Raw genomic sequence first — 20,075 nt, forward strand, 5'->3', positions numbered from 1 at the left:
ACACTCTTTGAATGTTTTAACATTAGATGTGTTTATAAGCAACACGTTGTTCAACATGTTACAGTTCAGTGATTTTTCACAAAATTATGCCCCTTTAATGCCTTTCAGCTGTCATTTTTGTCTCGACAAGTTTATTTAGGTAATTAACTTTGTTGTACTTGAAGGGGGGATACAATAATACACTGGTATGGGGAAAATAAATTTCTTCAGGTGGCCCTGAAATAGGACATTTACATAAAACCATAATTATAAGTAGAGATAATTTACAATAGAAAAGTTACAGACATTACTTGGAATTGAACCATGGGTCTTTGGTATGTCGGCCCAGAAGACAATTCACTACATCACCATGGCAAGATCTGGATTCATCAAAAAGTTGGGAAGTAAGACAATAACAAATGTTAAAATCAACAATCTTTGTTTTATTCATTTCTCTGTTAATTTTACAGACAATATCACTATAAGATAATACAAAATGTAAATACACAATTAAATTAATAACAAAACCACCTTACTCTGTGCTTTATATCTTTCAAAAAAAGGAAAAAAGATAATTTTTTCTATAGATTACCACATGTATAACAAGTATTATCAATTTATAACAAAATTTCGAAAGATAATTCTTTCTTTAATCTCATACAAAATTGAAAGTACATTGTACACGACTATACTTTTCTTTTTCTTTTTTTAAAAATCTTTATAATTTTTTTGCACTTATTATATAAGAGCAATAAAAGATTATTTTAATTTCTCTCAAACCTGATTTTAACATTAACTTAATTTACCATCCATAAACCATTCTTCCTCATCTCTACTCATCTCTAAATCATTTATTAAACATAATTTGTTTACAGTCACACAAATATTGTAAAGGACATAATATTACAGTGAGTCATTCCAGCTTTACTGATGGATGAACACCTCAAGTGAGCTTTCCAAGCATGATTTCAGACAGGAGCAGGCCATCAATTTAAACTGATGACCTTCCATAAGCCAGCTGGATAGCTTCCTCACATGATAGAATCCAAAAACCCCCCTGGCAGGATTTGAACCTTCAGTGGTAAGAGGCATATGGTTCTAAGTTAGCAACCTTAACAACGCAACCATGGACATCCCTTTTTTATATCAAGAACACCAACTTTCATATAATCTGAGGTAAGAATATGTATCTTAATTCAGTTTACGTTCAAAGGTTTAAGTTTTTCCCACCGTTCTCAGGTTTCAGTTGCAAATCATAAATAAATATAATTCACCTACTACAGTATAAATCTTGTCAACAGATACTTCATCATTCCTGTATGCATTCATATTAACATATTTCAAACTTTGAAAGTTTTATAAGAGACTATCAACTACAGTTGACTCTCGATAACTCGAAATCCAAGGGACTGGGCATTTTACTACGAGAGAAACGGAATTCGAGTAACGTGGATCTGCCGCCATTACGTTGACATTCGTACATGTATATACATGTACCTGATTGAATGTGCAAAGAAGTAGGTTTGTTATTGTTGATAGCGGCAATGCTGCAATATTTAACCGTTGAAATGACTGTAAATCACTTACAAATACAAATAATAAATGAACAAAAATATATTATTCAAAATTTAATACATGTATATTAAAAGTGAAATATAAACACAAGCATTCGTAGCAATGACATAAATGCAAGTTTGTCAGTATCCATCAGTACTGCACATGCTTTTAATACGCACTCATGATAATTCATTACAATAAAAGCACAATAACACATTTATTTCAACAACCATATATCTGATGTTTGAAGTAAATTGATCATCAGACGAAAACGAAAGTAGCAACTATAGTGAACCGGAAGTACATATTAATGTAAGCAATATGACGGAAAATTAATTATAAAAATGTCATTTACGTTGAAAACACACATCAATACCTAGGCTGGTACAATTAAATTAATTAAATCTTAATTTACTTATCTAACTGTTAAAACCAATTAAGTCCTGAAACCGATTAAAGCCACTTTCACGACGTGCTAATAATACATGATGACCGGCAATTAAATTAATATGAAACGTGTGAATAACGAGTGACATCATCTCAACTTGATGTCGCAGACCTTTGATCAGTCGGCTGTTTTCACACTTCGACTAATTGAGATGAAAATATGTTGGACTTTAATTGACGGGACCAAATTTTCTTTTCGACTAAACAGGAGTCTCGGTAAGTCAAAATTTGACCTAAGCGGAGTTAAAATACAAAGATAAAGAAGGAAATTCGACGGGACTTTAGAAATTCTTCGACTAACGCGGAATTTTGAGTAAAGCGATTTTGACTTATTGAGAGTCAACTGTATTTCAATTCAAATATGACAATAAAATGACAAAAAATAAACAAATACCAAAATTTGTCCAAGTGTTAAGCGCCACTTGGAAATTTCACAATAATAAATATCACAAAACAAAATAAAAATACGAAACTTAGTCAAGTATCACATGACAAACCATAAAGTTTAATAATCAACTTTTGACAATTTTAACAGTTCTAAAATATGTTTTGACAATCTGAATTTTACATATATCTTTTCGACTATACATTATATTATTTGTTATAAAGATTTTTGACGGGTTATATGGCCCTATATAAATGGTTGTTTGTAAATATAACCCGAGAAGGCTGCAGATATTGCAAACAATTGTTTATATACCGGCATATAACCTGTCAGGAATATTTATAACAAATTTATAATACTGCAAACTTCCTTTTTAAAAGAAAAAAGTGAGATTTCTTCATGAACTGACAGCAGCCGTGTATATAAAACTACATACACATTGCGATTATCCAAGAAAAAGCGATGTTAAAAACAGAGAAGTAAGAAGCTATAATTGTAGATCATATCTTTGAAAACTTACAGACTTCAACTAAAAACCATTGAAAGACTTGTAGATATTATTCATACAAACTCGCCATACCAACTTTAAGCCAACAGAAAAATAATCAACATTTCAGCCGTGTCACGACAAAACCAACATAGTGTGTTTGCGACCAGCATGGATCCAGACCAGCCTACGCATCCGCGCAGTCTGATCAGGATCCATGCTGTTCGCATACCAACCCTATAACAAGTAGAGAAACTGATAGCGAACAGCATGGATCCTGATCAGACTGCGCAGATGCGCAGGCTGGTCTGGATCCATGCTGGGCACTATGTTTATTTTGTCGTGAAGTGGCTCATTTCTTTCCCATCTTCTCAATAATGCAATAATCTTCAATTAAAATGTAAATTACCTAACATTACCAAATTAAACTACTAAACTATTACACTGATATCTGACAAAAATGTAACACATTTTTACATCACAAAAACATAACTTTAAAGCAGCAGGCCTCCAGATTTCTAAATAATTATTAATAATTAAATTTATGAGGCATTTTGCATGTTTTCAGTAACAGATGGCAGAAATTTTCACTTCTAACCACTTATTTCTACCTTGTTTATAATGGAGTATTGAATATTTTAGAAAATTATTTTAACAGATCTTTAATAATTAATATAGATAGGAAGTACCTCACCCAGCAAACACATGACGTTAAAATCGGATTACCGTTAGATTTTGGTCACGACGTCGGCGACCAAAATACGACGTAAATCTGACGTTCAAAAACCGATGTCTATTAGACGTTTCTTTTTGACGTCGTACTAACGTCAGATTCTGTTTAAACCAAACAGTCCCTTTTCTGTTGGCTCCCTAATAATAAAGGTTTAGCTGCTGACAATAAGTCAGGTCAGACTGCGTGTTTGTCTTGGGTAAACACTCTGTATTCTGTTTGTTTCTAAGTTAAAAAGCTGAAGCTACCCACTACAGATTTAAGACAGATGTTTTACTGTTGGTTGCTAAATACCTGTACAATCGTCTATTCAAAAGTAGATTCAGGATATTGATTGTTAATGATATTTATAGTGGTAACACATGTTTGTAGTGGTATCACCTTGGTATGATCTTTTATTCAGAATAGTCCTATCAACCTATGCAGTATAAATAGAGAGGGTGTAATTGATATTTTTCAATGTTGATATATGTATATCTTAAGCAGTTTTTGGTTTATATAGTAAATATGACCACTCTAACATTACAGCCGTGCATCTCCTATTTTGAAGTGGTTTGTCCATCATTAACAATTATTGATAATGCAGAAAACATTGTGATTGTTTGAAAATATCAATAAAAATTCAAATTCAAAATAATGGTATAATGGTGGTTATTTTTTGGAAAGTACATGTTTGTACTTAAGGAAGAAAATTGACATTAGATATAAGGAAATTATATATGCAAAAAGCAAACAATAGTAGTGGTTCTTTTATGAGATATTTGAGAGGCCCTAAACATAAGGAAAAAAGTCTTGCACTGAAATCAGTTTTCTGTAGTCAATAGGGGAAGAGTTTTTGTAACATGAAGTTATATTTAATCTGTACTTTATTGTACTGAGAGGTTGTTTTACATATATGTTTAGAAAAGATGATATTATATACTTGTGTATGTCAAACTGAGTGAAATGATTTTTTTTATATGTGAGCCGCATCACGACAAAACCAACATAATGGGTTTGCGACCAGCATGGATCCAGACCAGCCTGCGCATTTGCGCAGTCTGATCAGGATCCATGCTGTTCGCTTACAAACCCTATAACAAGTAGAGAAACTGATAGCGAACAGCATGGATCCTGATCAGACTGGTCGCAAATCTATTATGTTGGTTTTGTCGTGACGCGGCTCATTTAAATTTTATTGCTATAAACCCTTAATTTATCTGCTCAATGTGTGCAATGGATGTGCCCGTCTTAGAATTTAGAACAGTCCATAAAATTCAAAGTTTAAAGCAGCATGCCTCAAGATTTTCATACTTATTTTCATGAAAATTTTGAAAATGTATGAAATTATAAGAAAATATTGTGACACCAGCACAGAAAATAATTTACAAATTGCAAACAGCACCTGTAATCCATGTAAATTAACCCAAAAAAATGTAAAAATATGGTAACACAGCTAGCAAATAATTAACTTTCCTTCATGACTTTGTACATTTTTTTCAAGTTTGATTTTCTTGCAAAAATGTTGGCTCGTCGACAGGCATGCAGTTTTCATTGTTTTCAATTTCAAAAACCAACACTATAGAGCCTAATCATTATAAGTCTACACAGATGTGTAGGCTGGCCTGGCTTTAAGCTCTAGCCTTATGGCAAATTGGCAATCCCTAATCTTTCTTGGCTCTAGCAGGCATAGAGATACATATAAATGCACAGAGATGTGAGGCTAATGGTTTAATACAAATACACAGTCTACCAGAGATGTGAGGCTAATGGTTTAATACAAATACACAGTCTACTAGAGATGTGAGGCTTAGGGTTAAATACAAAATACACATTCTACCAGTAATTTGAGGCTAAGGATTTAATAAAAAAAAAGATTAATACAAAAAACAGTCTACCAATAATTTGAGTCAAAGCTTAAATACAAATAGTCAAATACACAGTCTATCAGTAATTCGAGTCAAAGCTAAAATACAAATACACAGTCTACCAGAAAATTTGTGAGGTTAAGAGTTAAATACAAATACACATTCTACCAGTAATTTGAATACAAATACACAGTCTACCAGTAATTTGAATACAAATACACAGTCTACCAGTAATTTTAGGCTAAGGGTTACATACAAAGACACAGTCTACCAGTAATTGAAGGCTTACGAAGGGTTTAATACAAATACACAGTCTACCAGTAATTGGAGTTTAAATACACAGAGTAAAAGTAATTGGGATGCTTATTAATTTGTGAAGAACTGATAAAAGATATAACCTGGGCATTCAACTTTGACATACACACTGCCTCGTTTGTTGCCAGTTGTGCCAACGTTGTTATAGAGCCACTGTCATGATCGGTCGTATTGCCCGTTCATTCAGTATTATCATTGTAAGTTTGTTATTTAATGAATGTAGACGTATCATGTTTAAGTTGACTCCAGGATCTGTCGTTATTCTATAGTCCGTAAATGATGCCGTTAATCAGGCAACTATAAAATACAAAATGAGTCATGAAATTTTACAAACAATTAGTATAGAACTGTTAGTGATTCAGAAAAAAAAGATGAAACTAAATGCTACAATCAGTGACATCTGCACGCAAAGTGCCAATGATTAATTCATTTAAAATTGACAAATATTTGTACATGTGTTCACATACGAGTATATTCATGTTATAGGTTACCTAATCTGATACATGCATACTAGTGTAAATTCATTTTGATGTTTAATCTCTTGGATTATCTACATGATACTGCTAAGCAATCAATTCTGATTATGACTAGCTGTGAGGCTAGATGTCTTCATGTTACATATTGCTATTAAGTACATGCACTTAAACATCAGATTCCTCACTGTTTTTATTTTCCTAATTATTGACTTAATACATTTAAAATTAATCAAAATTACATACACATGCTAGCCTTTTCACAAATGTAGTACGTGACATATGAGCAATAGTAGTCGTACCAATTTCCCGTGGCATGATGCATATACACACAATCCTGATTAGTAAAGTTATTTGGCTGTCCGGTCGCCCAATTCCTGTACACTCCAAGCGTATTTCCACTTGATACCCAGACAAAGACATTTTCAGTCACTGTTTCATTCAATCCAATCCAAACTGTAAAAAATAAGTTTAAGGTAGACCATATGTTATGCATTACCTCCACAAATAGGCTGGAATCACTTGTAAAGTACATTGAAAATGAGGGGTGTGGGTAAGAATCAAACCACAGAAGGGTCAAATTTTTTTCTTTCCTTTTTTCTCTTTAACATTATTTGGGTATATCTCAGATCCCTTATGGAAGAAAAAAGTGTTTGATTTTAACTATATGATTATTGTAGGTAATTATTTGCTAAATAATGCCAAATTTAATAGCAAATATAATACCAGATATTTTTAAAGTTTAATAAAATTAAAACTACACTGTAAAAGTATTTTATATTTTGCATAATCAACCAATATACTGTTAAGAAAATTTAGGCAAACTTTGAAAACAGCCCCTCATTGTGGTAAATTTTAGGGATATTTATGCCCCCATTTCGAAGAAAAGGGGGTATATTGCTTTGCACTTGTCGGTCCGTCGGTCCGTAGACCAAATGGTTTCCGAGTGATAACTAAAGAACCCTTAGGCCTAGGAACTTCAAACTTGGTATGGTGATTGGTCATGACCAGCAGATGACCCCTATTGATTTTGGGGTCATGGGGTCAAAGGTCAAGGTCACATTGACCTTGTAAGCAAAAACGGTTTCCGATTTATAACTAAAGAACCTTAAGGCCTAGGAACTTCAAACTTGGTATGGTGATTGGTCATGATCATTAGATGACCCCTATTGATTTTGGGGTCAAGGGGTCAAAGGTCAAGGTCACATTGACCTTGTAAGCAAAAACGGTTTCCGATCAATAACTAAAGAACCTTAAGGCCTAGGAACTTCAAACTTGGTATGGTGATTGGTCATGATCAGTAGATGACCCCTATTGATTTTGGGGTCAAGGGGTCAAAGGTCAAGGTCACATTGACCTTGTAAGCAAAAACGGTTTCCGATCAATAACTAAAGAACCTTAAGGCTTAGGAACTTCAAACTTGGTAAGGGGTCAAAGGTCAAGGTCACATTGACCTCTTGGGTAAAAACGGTTTCTGATCAATAACGAAAGAACCTTAAGGCATAGGAACTTCAAACTTGGTATGGTGATTGGTCATGACCAGCAGATGACCTCTATTGATTTTGGGGTTAAGGGGTCAAAGGTCAAGGTCACATTGATCTTGTAGGTAAAAACTGTTTCCGATCAATAACGAAAGAACCCTTAGGCCTAGGGATTTCAAACTTGATATGGTGATTGGTCATGATCAGTAGATGACCCCTATTTTTTTTGGGGTTAAGGGGTCAAAGGTCAAGGTCACATTGATCTTGTAGGTAAAAACTGTTTCCGATCAATAACGAAAGAACCCTTAGGCCTAGGGATTTCAAACTTGATATGGTGATTGGTCATGATGATAGATCAGTAGATGACCCCTATTGATTTTGGGGTCAAGGGGTCAAAGGTCAAGGTCACATTGACCTCTTGGGTAAAAACGGTTTCTGATCAATAACAAAAGAACCCTAAGGCATAGGAACTTCAAACTTGGTATGGTGATTGGTCATGACCAGCCGATGACCTCTATTGATTTTGGGGTTAAGGGGTCAAAGGTCAAGGTCACATTGATCTTGTAGGTAAAATTTGTTTCCGATAAATAACTAAAGAACCCTTAGGCCTAGGAACTTCAAACTTGGTATGGTGATTGGTCATGACCAGCAGATGACCCCTATTGATTTTGGGGTTAAGGGGTCAAAGGACAAGGACACATTGACCTTGTAGGTAAAAATGCTTTCAAATCAATAACTTAAGAACCCTGAGGCCTAGGAACTTCGAACTTGGTATGGTGATTGTTCATGACCAGCAGATGACCTATTGATTATGGGGTCAAGGGGTCAAAGGTCAAGGTCACATTGACCTTGTAGGTAAAAACGGTTTCCGATCAATTAACTAAAAAAGCTTAGGCCTAGGAACTTCAAACTTTGTATGATAATTGGTCGTGACCAGCAGATGACCCCTATTGAGTTTTGTGTCAAGGGGTCAAAGGTCAAGGTCACATTGACCTTGTAAGTAAAAACGGTTTCTGATCAATAACTTAAGAACGCTTAGGCCTAGGAACTTCAAACTTGGCATGGTGATTGGTCATGACCAGCAGATGACCTATTGATTTTGGGGTCAAGGGGTCAAAGGTCAAGGTCACATTGACCTTGAAGATTAAAACGGTTTCCGATCAATTAATTAAAAACGCTTAGGCCTAGGAACTTCAAACTTTGTATGATGATTGGTCGTGACCAGCAGATGACCCCTATTGAGTTTTGGGTCAAGGGGTCAAAGGTTAAGGTCATGACCAGTAGATACTTGATAACCCTTATTAATTGTTTGATCACTGGGTCAGAAGTCATGCATAATAACCTTATCACATGACTAATTGGCTGCTGATAGGGGGCATACATGTTTTACAAACATATCTTGTTTAAATAAGACTTTTATATAGTGAAATGGTCAACTATGTGTTTAAAGTGGGTGGGTTAAGGTAACATTTTTATACATATGAAAAATATTTTGTTCAGACACAATCATTATGCTTGTGTAATTTGTTACCTTAATGTTATTATTTGTTTCGTAACAATATGCAATAGGAAAACTAGGGCAGTGATTTTTCATAATGATGATATTATAGATTATTTGGAGTTTCCTCATTTCTGAAAAAAGCCCTATAGTAGAGTGACAATGTGCTCAAAAGTAGCTTAGTTAAGGAATTTTAGGTTTTTGCAGTAGAACAAAACATGTTATACACCAAAATGTTCACCAAGGTCTGTAGTATCTGAAACTGCCGGCATAATTTTTCTATGAGTGGTGCCAGCTGAGAAATCCAAGATGGCGTCCAAGATGGCCGCCAAAAATAATATTTTTCCTGATTTTATAAAGTCCAAATTGAGACTTATTGTCATTTTGATATCAATAAATATTGGTTTGGATATTATTTGTTTGGACCTGAACATTAATTTAATGGTCCTTCATGATGTTTAAAAAGTCAAGGTCAAGGTCATTTCAAGGTCATTATTTAAAAAATAACCAAAAACTTTAAAATTCCACATTCTTCATGAATTTATATGATTATTAAAAGTTTCAAATGTTATTAAACATGTTCTAAAATGTCTAACAGGGCTTTTTCTTATTATGTGTGGTGCAAGCTGAGAAATCCAAGATGGCTTCCAAGATGGCCGCCAAAACTGATATATTTTCCTAATTTCTGAAGTTACAATAGAGACATTCTGTCATTTTGATACCAATAATTATTAGTGTGGTCATAATTTGTTTGGATCTTAACATTATTTTGATGGTCTATCATGATGTTTAAAGTCAAAGTCAAGGTCATATCAAGGTTATTATTTAAAAAATAACCAAAAACATTAAAATTCCACCATCTTCATGAATTTATATGATAACTAAAAGTTTCTTATGTAATTAAACATGTTCTAAAATGTCTAACTGGGCTTTTTCTTATTATGTGTGGTGCAAGCTGAGAAAGTCAAAGGTCATTTCAAGGTCATTGTTTCAAAAGTAACCAAAAAATAATTTCTGACATTGAGACATTCTGTCATTTTGATATCAATAAATACTAGCATAAGTTTGTTTTGTTTGTTAGGACCTTAACATCAGTATGATAATCCATCATGATTTTTAATAATCATATATAAGCCGGTGCTAGTGGTTGTGGACGGTAGACCGCAGTAATGACTGCCATCCATGATTAGACTAATTCAACTAATCATGCAGTATTTTCAATTATGCATGTTTTGGTATTTTTATAAGCTTTAAATTTTATTTGTTTTTTTTTTTGTTGCTACCATATAGATGACCAACTCTTAACATTTGCTGCGAAGAGAAATACCATTTCTTACCTCAGAAAGCAATGGTAGATTTGATATATTGGTCATCATTATTTCAAATACCACGGAATGTACAATAGAATACAGTCAGTAAAACAATAATCTGGCAGCAAATACTTTTCTTATTGCCTGACAAGGCATTCACAATGCCATGTACAAATGTCAGTGTATGTTCTGTCTGTGCAATCTTGCCTAAATTCCAAGTCATTTTGGAAAAATGTACTTAACCTATTTGGAAACTTTTACAATGTAACATAGCCTTAAACTGGGAAATATAATCATTTATATGCAATTTGGAGAAATAGAGAAAAACAGAATCCCTAAAGAAAGCCCAACACGGTAAAATTGTAAAATGTTGTAGGCTCGGTTTGATTGAGCCTGTTCATGGAAGGTACTGGAAAGTGCAAGTGAAAGTTACCGTCCACGCCCCCTGGCACCGATTTAAGCAGAATTCAACATTAAACACGAAAATGGTGAAATTATGAATTTAGAAACATCCACAGATGTGTTCATACGGCGGTTATCATGGAACCTTCAATGTGACACAGTAGTGTCATTCCATGAAAAGCGGCATATGGTCCCCAAGTAAAAGAATGCGTGTGCCCTAAACGTGAAAACAATGGGCGGAACTAAATAAAATGGAATTTTGAAAGGGGATCTAAGGTTATGAAGCCTGCATATCACAGAAACCCAAAAAATCGAAAGTTTAATGAAGTAGGTTGAAACACAAATATATATGTTGTTTTTGTCTATTTCAATTCAAATTTCTGTATCAAAGCATGGAACAAATTGCAAAGAAATCAATGAAAAAGCAATATGTATGCCCATCAAATTTATGGAACACAAAGGGAACACATGTTCACCCTACAATTTTTTTGGGGTGCAAATATCCGCCTCAAAGCAAGACAACGATAGGTGCAACTCCTCTTGGTATTGATTATTTCAATAAAGTTTCATTGAATTCCAGCGAGTAGTTGCAGAGAAATAGCGAGGAAATGATTTTTGCTCTGTATGCATTCTGTATAACTAATCAAGGGCCATAACTCTGTGTTGAACTGTCTGACTGGAACAAGGCGTTGATATGCGCATCTCTTCTTGGTATTGAAGGTTCCCATAAAGTTTCATTGAATTCCAACCAGAACTTGCAGAGAAGTAGCATTAGCATGGAAATGAGTATTGCTCTTTATGCATACTGCATAACTAATCAAGGGCCATTACTCTGTGTCAAAGGTCTGACCCGAACAAGGCAACTTTATGCGCATCTCCTTTTGGTATTGATGGTTCCCATAAAGTTTCATTAAATTACATCCAGTAGTAGCATATAAATAGCGCAGAAACAAAATTCGGACGGTCAGATAGACAAAATTAAGGAAGGGGGGCGGGGGCAGACCAAGCCAAAACAATATCCTCCTCCCAATTCCATCAGTAAGGGATAATAAAGCACAGTTGCCTGAGATCATTAAGGTCATAAAGTGTAATCCACAGTGACACTGGCAAAAGGCACAGCAAGTTTTACTTACTTTCACTCAGCTTTGTATAAAGTACTAGGTGTATATCGGTTCCTTCCATCTACCATATGTGTAGATGCATGCCACCTTAGCCTTGTTACCAAAGTTACAAAGATCAAATCTGACTAGCTGACAATTCATGAATAAAGACATAAATATGCCTAGTGTACAACATAATCTGGGTTTTGCTATATAGTTTGCTGTCACCTAATATCGTAGAGTCAAGAAAAAACTTCTACAGAACATATATGCTGAGTTTTTCAGAAGAGGGTGGTTGTTGAGCCTGCAAAACCGCCATAGTATCAAATTCAATAGTTTCAACGACAAGTTAATTATTTGAAGTGTACATTTGATTTAGCCATATTGTCTCAACTAAGTATTAGAAGCATTTTAATAGGTTATCAGCTCCATCAGACAGTTCCAAAGTAAATTTTTGAAAAGTAATTCACCCATGTCAAACCACATCAAACTCTTGTGAACATCTGCTGATGTCCTTGCACATCATATTCCAAAATTTACCAGTTAAGTTGGCATGCCAGATATTCCAAATGGGTCAATAAAAGTGCCTTAAGTTAACCACAACTCACTGTATGGCATGCAAGTTTATAGAATGAATATTAGTGTCATGTGGGATAATGATGTGGAGTCATAATTATCATCCTTTAAAGATGTAAGAAAGCATTCTGTTGTAAGATGTCTAGAAAGATGCTGAGAAGCATTAGTCTACCATAACAAACCCAATCACATGCCCTCAGAATATCTCAGTAACCTTCAAAACTAAGTCCGTCCAAACAAAATTCAATTTTCAGTTTAAAGTTTATCAGTTTTGTTACAAAGCTACCCTGAAGAAAGCTCTGCAAAATCTCAGAGGAGGTCATTATTCATTTACTAACAGCAAAGTTTTAGTTCAGAAATATATCCAGAACTCATAAACCACACAGTAAATTTTATTTAAATTTTGCATACAGGTGACCTTCAAGACACATAACTGTCATATGTTGTCAATTTTATAGTTCCTTATAGTGCCCATTACCTATGGTCTACCTTAAGGTATTTTATCTGATCGGTTTTTCAACATATTTATCCAACCATTTTAGACGCTTATATCTATAAAAAGTGACTTTCACTTAATATTCATTCATTTATCAGTTAACTCAGCTCTACCTTTTACATCAAAGGTCAAAGACGAGTCACTTTGATGTACCCTCTCTTAAACCCATTACGTTATATACACGTCTTTTAACGCCTTTTTCACCCACCCCCCTTTTGTTGTCTCAAATGGTGAAAAAATGCCTTATTTAGGCCCCCATCGCCAAGAAAATTTTGGACTTGTGAGAGGCTATAAATGACCCCAGATTGATCATAAGGTAACGTGTAACCAACGCTGAAAAGCATTTGACTCCATCTCAATCCATTGAGAAGTTGTGCACAGCACTTTGAAATCAATTTTGATGGAAAAAATCAACGCAAAATAGTGATTTTTGGCAATTTTGAGATGTCCCCTCGTTGCCATGGTAACAGAAAATTTAAGCCTGAGCATGTTGTTGCAAGGGCAATGGTCCAGTCAACATTTGTGCCAAGTTTGATTAGTGTTGAAGCAGTTTTTATAGTATTATAGCAAATTGAACTCAATGTAACGGGAGACTTTTCAATGAAAACAGCCATTTTTCACAAAATGCTCAGGAAGTAATGGGTTAAGGGGGGGATTTAGATTTACCCTTGCCTTTATGTCCTTCTGTTCTCATTTTATATAGCATGTAGCTCAAAAAGTATTTGACCTAGTCATAAAACCTTTCAGAATGTGTAGTTGTGCACTTGGATATTTTTGTGTGGATTTATTTAGTATTTTTAGAGTTATTGCCCTTGACTTGGTTAAAATTTGAAATTTTCAACTTGTGTCGCACATAACTAAAAAAATAGTTGACCTAGAGTCATAAAACCTTAGCATGTGAAGTTGTGCACCTGGGGTTTCGCTTGTGGATTTATCCAGTATTTGTAGAGTTATTATCTGTGATAAAGGTCACTGTTACTAAAATAGAAATTCAGTTTCCGCTCAATAACTTGAGTTTGCTTTGGCGTATTGACATCAAACTTGGTGTATGGATAGCTTATATCAATAGGCAGTTGGTATATGGCCTCAGAATCACTGTGTTCTTCCACTATACTAGGAAACAACTCTCCACAGCCAGAAAGTAGCAACAATGTTAACTCTGACACTGCTCATACAATTAATGAAGAAAACTTGACTGAAATTGAGATCAATGAAAATCCAAATATACAACTATTCTTCAATAAACAAGGATTAAATATTTTTCATTTAAATATCCATTATCTCTACCCCAAATTTGATCAGATGAAAATTTTATTACATTACCACAAAGAAATTGATCTACTTTGCTTATGTGAAACATTTTTAAATAGTCATTTTGAAGACAGTGAATTCCAACTAAATAATTACAATATGTTTCGAAGAGACAGACAAAGTAATGGAGGAAGATTAGTTGTTTACTGTATTCCTAGAAAAGATTTAAGTTTTAAGGCATGATTCCGCGAATCTTTATAGCCGCGAATATGTCATTTATAACAAATCCGCAAACATTTCTAGCTTCAACCAAATAAAGACGTAAACGTGCAGAATATTTATAATAATCTACTTACACATAAAACATATAAACACAAGTGCTATAGAAATGTGTAAAGAATTATCTATGTATGTAGATACATGTAACTGTTTGGACCCTAAAAAAGTTAATTATTAGTAATTATCATGCTTATTGATGTTTTATCGCTAGTCACGGCATATATAAAAGCACAGGCTGTCCAGCGTCCCTAAAATTCCTAAAAAATCCTAATTTTTTTCAGTTTGGCTAAAATTCCTAAAAAAATGAAAAATTCAAAGGGAAATCCTAAAAATGCCCTATTTTTTTACTTAAATTCCTATTTTTTTTTATATCTTTTTTTTTTATATCTTTTGTGATAAACTTATCCTGAAACAACCATGTTTCAATCACAACCTAAATTCGAACACAGTCAGTGGAACTGATGTCATGTCTGACTAAATTGCATAAAGTCACATGTATTTTCTTCAACTCGTGCAGAAATGCTATACTTGATTGTCAGATGTTATCAGAAGAATAATAAGAAACTGATTGTTTTAAATGGAACAATGACAATTGTACAACTTTGACTATATCAAAATAGTCACCTGTTTAAAATTGTGATAATTTTTTTTTCAAGGAAGTTACATTTTTATTGGCTACAGTTACCATTTACCTCAGTCTTAGGTGTATTTAAAGCTATACCACTAAATTTCATCAGACTTTATGCAGGGGTCCTTATTAATAAAATCTTAATTTATAATTAAGTTATTTTCAAGTGATGACTGTAGAACACATATTTTGTAAGTGATACCAGCTGGCAGATCTAGACAAGTTTTAATATTTGCTAATTATAAAGTGGGTAAGGTAAACTCGTAGTAATGATGAATACTTTAAACATTTTTTGCTACCCAATTAGCTTACTAAGAAGTGACACCTTCAGCTGCCCTTTTTGTACACATTAACATGTACTGAACATATGTTATAACATATAGTGTAAGTTTTTTTAAAATCTGGAAAAAAAATGTTGAAAATCATTGAAAAAACTGACACTGTTGTGAAATTTTCTACAATCTTTAGTAGCCTGATTTATCTTGAACAAATTCTTCATAGGTGTTTACCCTGCAGTTTGAATTTTAGGGAATGACTTGAGAGGGTCATATTGTTTTTATTGTTTTTTAAGAAAGATCAAGGCTTGTTGAAAATGTACCAACCTTAAAATGAATAAATGTTGATAAGAAGTGCATTTATAGCTAAAATGAATTGAAAGCATAATTTCCCCTTCCATTTATTATTGGCTAATCATAGCTTAACTAATTGAATATTGGTTGTTCAGGGATACTTATCACTTTTAAAATGTTTTCATTGTAGTTATGTTTTAATGTAGTTTTTCAGCTCTTTTAAAGGCAGTTGACCAGTGAATCCATGTATTCACTGGTGACTATGGAACACTGGTAACACCTTTGCTATAATAGAACTAGAGCATTTTTTGTGAGTTACTTTTGTGTCAAATATGCAAAGTTGAGCCCATATCATGGTCTTTTGAGGCCATAATTTAGTTATAAAATTCAAAATTACAGCCCTAAAATTTCTTTATTTACCCTAAAATTCCTAATTTTAGCCCTAAAATTTCTTGAAAATTGCCCTAAAATTTGCCCTTATTTTTTGCCAGAAGGTGCTGGACAGCCTGAAAAGCATTTACAGTTTGCGTACATTTAATGATGGGATTTGAATTGCTTGGAGTGTGTGTAATCCTTTATTTAAAGTACAATAACGATCAAGTGCTACATTGATAATCAGCTGTTATGTTGTTATAATGACAAGAGCGATCAGTAATCACATGTGTCGCCTCATGATGGCCAATTTCATGTTGGGACAAATTTTGTGACAGACGGACAGACAGACGGACAGTGCACAACTAGACTAACAACTTTGTACTGATCATTCCTGTAAAGTTTGGATAAAATTGCACCAGTAGTTTATGAGGAGTAGTCCGGACAAGCTTTTGCGTATCTGGCAACACACAGAAAAAAACACCTTTTTATCAAAGGGCCATAACTCAGCCAAAAAAAATTCAACCGGAAAACCCGTGCAATATGCGCAAGGACTTGAGCTACAGATCAATCCTGTAAAGTTTCATTGAAATTGCATAAGTGGTATAAGAGAAGTAGTCTGGACAAACTTTAAAAATAAAAATTTTTAAAGGGCCATAACTCAAACAAAAATCATTGAACCGGAAAATGCTGACAATATGCACAACTAGACTTGGTACTGATCATTCGTGTAAAGTTTGGATGAAATTGCACCAGTAGTTTATGAGGAGTAGTCCGGACAAGCTTTTGTGTATCTGGCAACACACAGAAAAAGAAACCTTTTTATCAAAGGGCCATAACTCGGCCAAAAATCATTCAACCAAAAAACCCCTGCAATATGCGCAAGGACTTGAGCTACAGATCAATCCTGTAAAGTTTCATTGAAATTGCATTAGTGGTATAAGAGAAGTAGTCCGGACAAACTTTAAAATTAAAAATTATTAAAGGGACATAACTCTGACAAAAATCATTGAACCGGAAAATCCTGACAATATGCACAACTAGACTTGGTACTGATCATTCCTGTAAAGTTTGGATGAAATTGCACCAGTAGTTTATGAGGAGTAGTCCGGACAAGTTTTGTGACGGACGGACGGACAGACGGACAGACAGACAGACAGACAGACAGACAGACAGACGGACAGACGGACAGACAGACGACGGAGAAGTGATCCCTATATGTCGCCACTACTCCGTAGAGGCGACACAAAAATGACGAACAGTCTGATACTCTGTAAAAAAATTACGTATCGTCATTTTGAAGATAAAGTCAGTTTTGATTCAAATGAGAAAACTAACGGGTCTGACTAAAACTTACTTAATCACATAGTGAAGAGATAAGAAAATAAGTAAAAAGTGTTCAGGGCTTTAGGCCTGACTTGTCAATAAAATAAAAGAATTAAAAGTATCCAACAGGCAAGGTCATGCATAAAAAATGTAGCCTCCATAAACTGTTATTTAGGCCGTAGCGACTTAATATTCGCGGAAAGTGTGGTTACTACAAATCCACGAAAGTTTGTCTCAGCGAAAATGCCGACTTTGTGAAAAACGTGCAAGATCATGTATGCGCGAACATTTCTAGGAATACAGTATGTAAATTGTAAATATCATAGTGTTCAAAGACATAACCTTGATAGTGACATGCTTGAAGCCATCTGGCTTGAAATAAAGTGTTCTAAGCAAAAGCCATTCATATTTGGATATATCTACAGACCTCCATCTTCAAATTGTGCCTGGAATCAGGAATTTGAACAAAATTTAGAGCGGCTATATTCAGAAAACAAAGATATTATCATAACTGGTGACTTAAATTATAACATGAGTAATTTAGATTCAAATTCTACATGGAGGAACACTATAAATGCATTTAATTTGAGTCACCCATCAAACTTTTTCCATCATTGACCATGTCTATACAAATATGCCATGTAACATTGTTGAAATATGTGTACCCCACATTAACCTTAGTGACCATTATCCAGTCTGCTTCACACGAAAACTGTCATCACAAAAGGACTCAGGACCCACACATAATATGATTAGATACAAAAATGTTAAAAATTTTGATAAACAAAATTTCATCAATTCTCTAAAAGCACAGCCATGGTCTGTAATTGATATTTTTGATGACATAGATGATTCACTTGAATATTTTCTCAACCTATATAATGATTCACTAAACTCAAATGCTCCTTTAAAACAAAAAAAGGTAAAACATAAAAATCTACCAGACTGGTTTAATACTGAAATATCCAATGCTATGATGAAAAGAGACTAACCAAAAGTTCTAATGATGAAGATACCTTCAAATATTATGGAGAAATAAAACAAAATCACTTATAACAGATGCAAAAAAGTCATTTTATACAAATTCAATAAATAATTATTCTAACAACCTTTAAACAGCTATGGAAAAATCTAAAAGACATTTCAGGTAAATCATCCAAATCTCAAACTAACTTTATTGTTGATATATCAGGTAATCCTATACAGGACGCACACACCACTGCTGATTATTTCAATGATTTTTTTGATAATGTATTTAAAAAAGCTCCAGACAATTGTTCTATACTTTCAAATGAAGACAAAACAGCAATTCACGAGTTCACCACTAAACACGTAAGTGCAACTTCTTCCTTTCAGATTCCACAAATACAAGAAGAATTTCTCATCAAGCAACTCATATCCCTCAAGACTCAAATAATGCAACAGGTTTAGATGACATAGGAGCAAATTTTTTAAAACTCTCGGCTGAAGTAATAGCAAAACCACTCACACAAATATTTAACCAAAGCCTTTCAACATCTTCTTTCCCTACACTTTTCAAAAAAGCAAAGATAATACCAATTTCAAAAAAGGGAACAAATCTGATGCAAATAACTATCATCGTATTTCCATTCTCTCTGTTCTTTCCAAAGTACTAGAAAAACATGTCAGTAACCACCTTCAAATTTTCTTGAAACACATTCGTTATTGCATAAGACTCGGTCAGTTTTCCATTCAAATCATTCATGTGAAACAGCATTAACATCTATCATTGACACTTGGATTTCTGCAATCAATGACAACAAACTTGTAGGCACTGTTTTTCTTGATCTTTCTAAGGCATTTGATTTACTTAATCATTTACTCTTAATCCAAAAGATGACACAATATCAGTTTGCAGCGGAAAAACTTAACTGGTTTAAATCTTATCTCTCAAACAGAACACAACAGGTCTCAATCTCTGGCAAATTATCAAGTGCCAAAGAAATATCATCTGGAGTCCCTCAGGGATCCATTCTTGGCCCCGCTCTATTCATTCTATATATAGATGATATGCATTTAAACCTTCCAAATACATCTACTGACATGTTTGCAGATGATACAACTATCTCCTCATTTGGATCATCTATTGACTCAGTCTACAGATCGCTACAAAAAGCATTGACATCATCTACGACTGGTGTGCAAGAAACTCTATGCTACCAATTCCTCAAAAAACAAAAGCACTGATAATCTCCCCATCAAATATTATTTACAATACAATTAAATCAAGCAATGACTACATTTTGAAAATGCAGGAAAAGAACATTGAATTTACTTAATTAAACTCTGAAAAATTACTAGGAATTCATGTGGATCATAGATTACCATGGAACTGTCAAATTGAACATCTGATTAAAAAATGAAATTCATTACTGTATCTTCTACTTCGTATTAAATAATACCAAAACAAACAAATGAGAATAGTTTTTTATAATGCATACATATTGCAACACCTAGATTACTGCTGCACTATTTGGGGAAATAACCGCCTCCGTGGTCGAGGGGTTAGAGTCGATGACTTCTAATCCAGTTACCTCTCTGGCGTG

The 20,075-nt window shown here is 34.0% G+C and overlaps 1 protein-coding gene across 1 annotated transcript in view; it reads right to left on the reverse strand.

The window, feature by feature from the left end:
- Positions 1–5,430: 5,430 nt before the first annotated feature.
- The window catches only part of LOC132749449 (fibropellin-1-like), a gene marked incomplete at its 5' end in the record, with an annotated part of 32,951 nt that continues 18,306 nt past the window's right edge, over positions 5,431–20,075 (reverse strand). The window contains 2 exon segments of the mRNA XM_060739194.1: positions 5,431–6,044; positions 6,467–6,676. Coding sequence (XP_060595177.1) covers positions 6,037–6,044; positions 6,467–6,676 — 218 coding nt within the window.

The sequence above is a fragment of the Ruditapes philippinarum genome, unplaced genomic scaffold (assembly GCF_026571515.1).
Source record: "Ruditapes philippinarum isolate M1 unplaced genomic scaffold, ASM2657151v2 ctg9349_1_1_1_1, whole genome shotgun sequence".
NCBI lineage: Eukaryota > Metazoa > Mollusca > Bivalvia > Venerida > Veneridae > Ruditapes > Ruditapes philippinarum.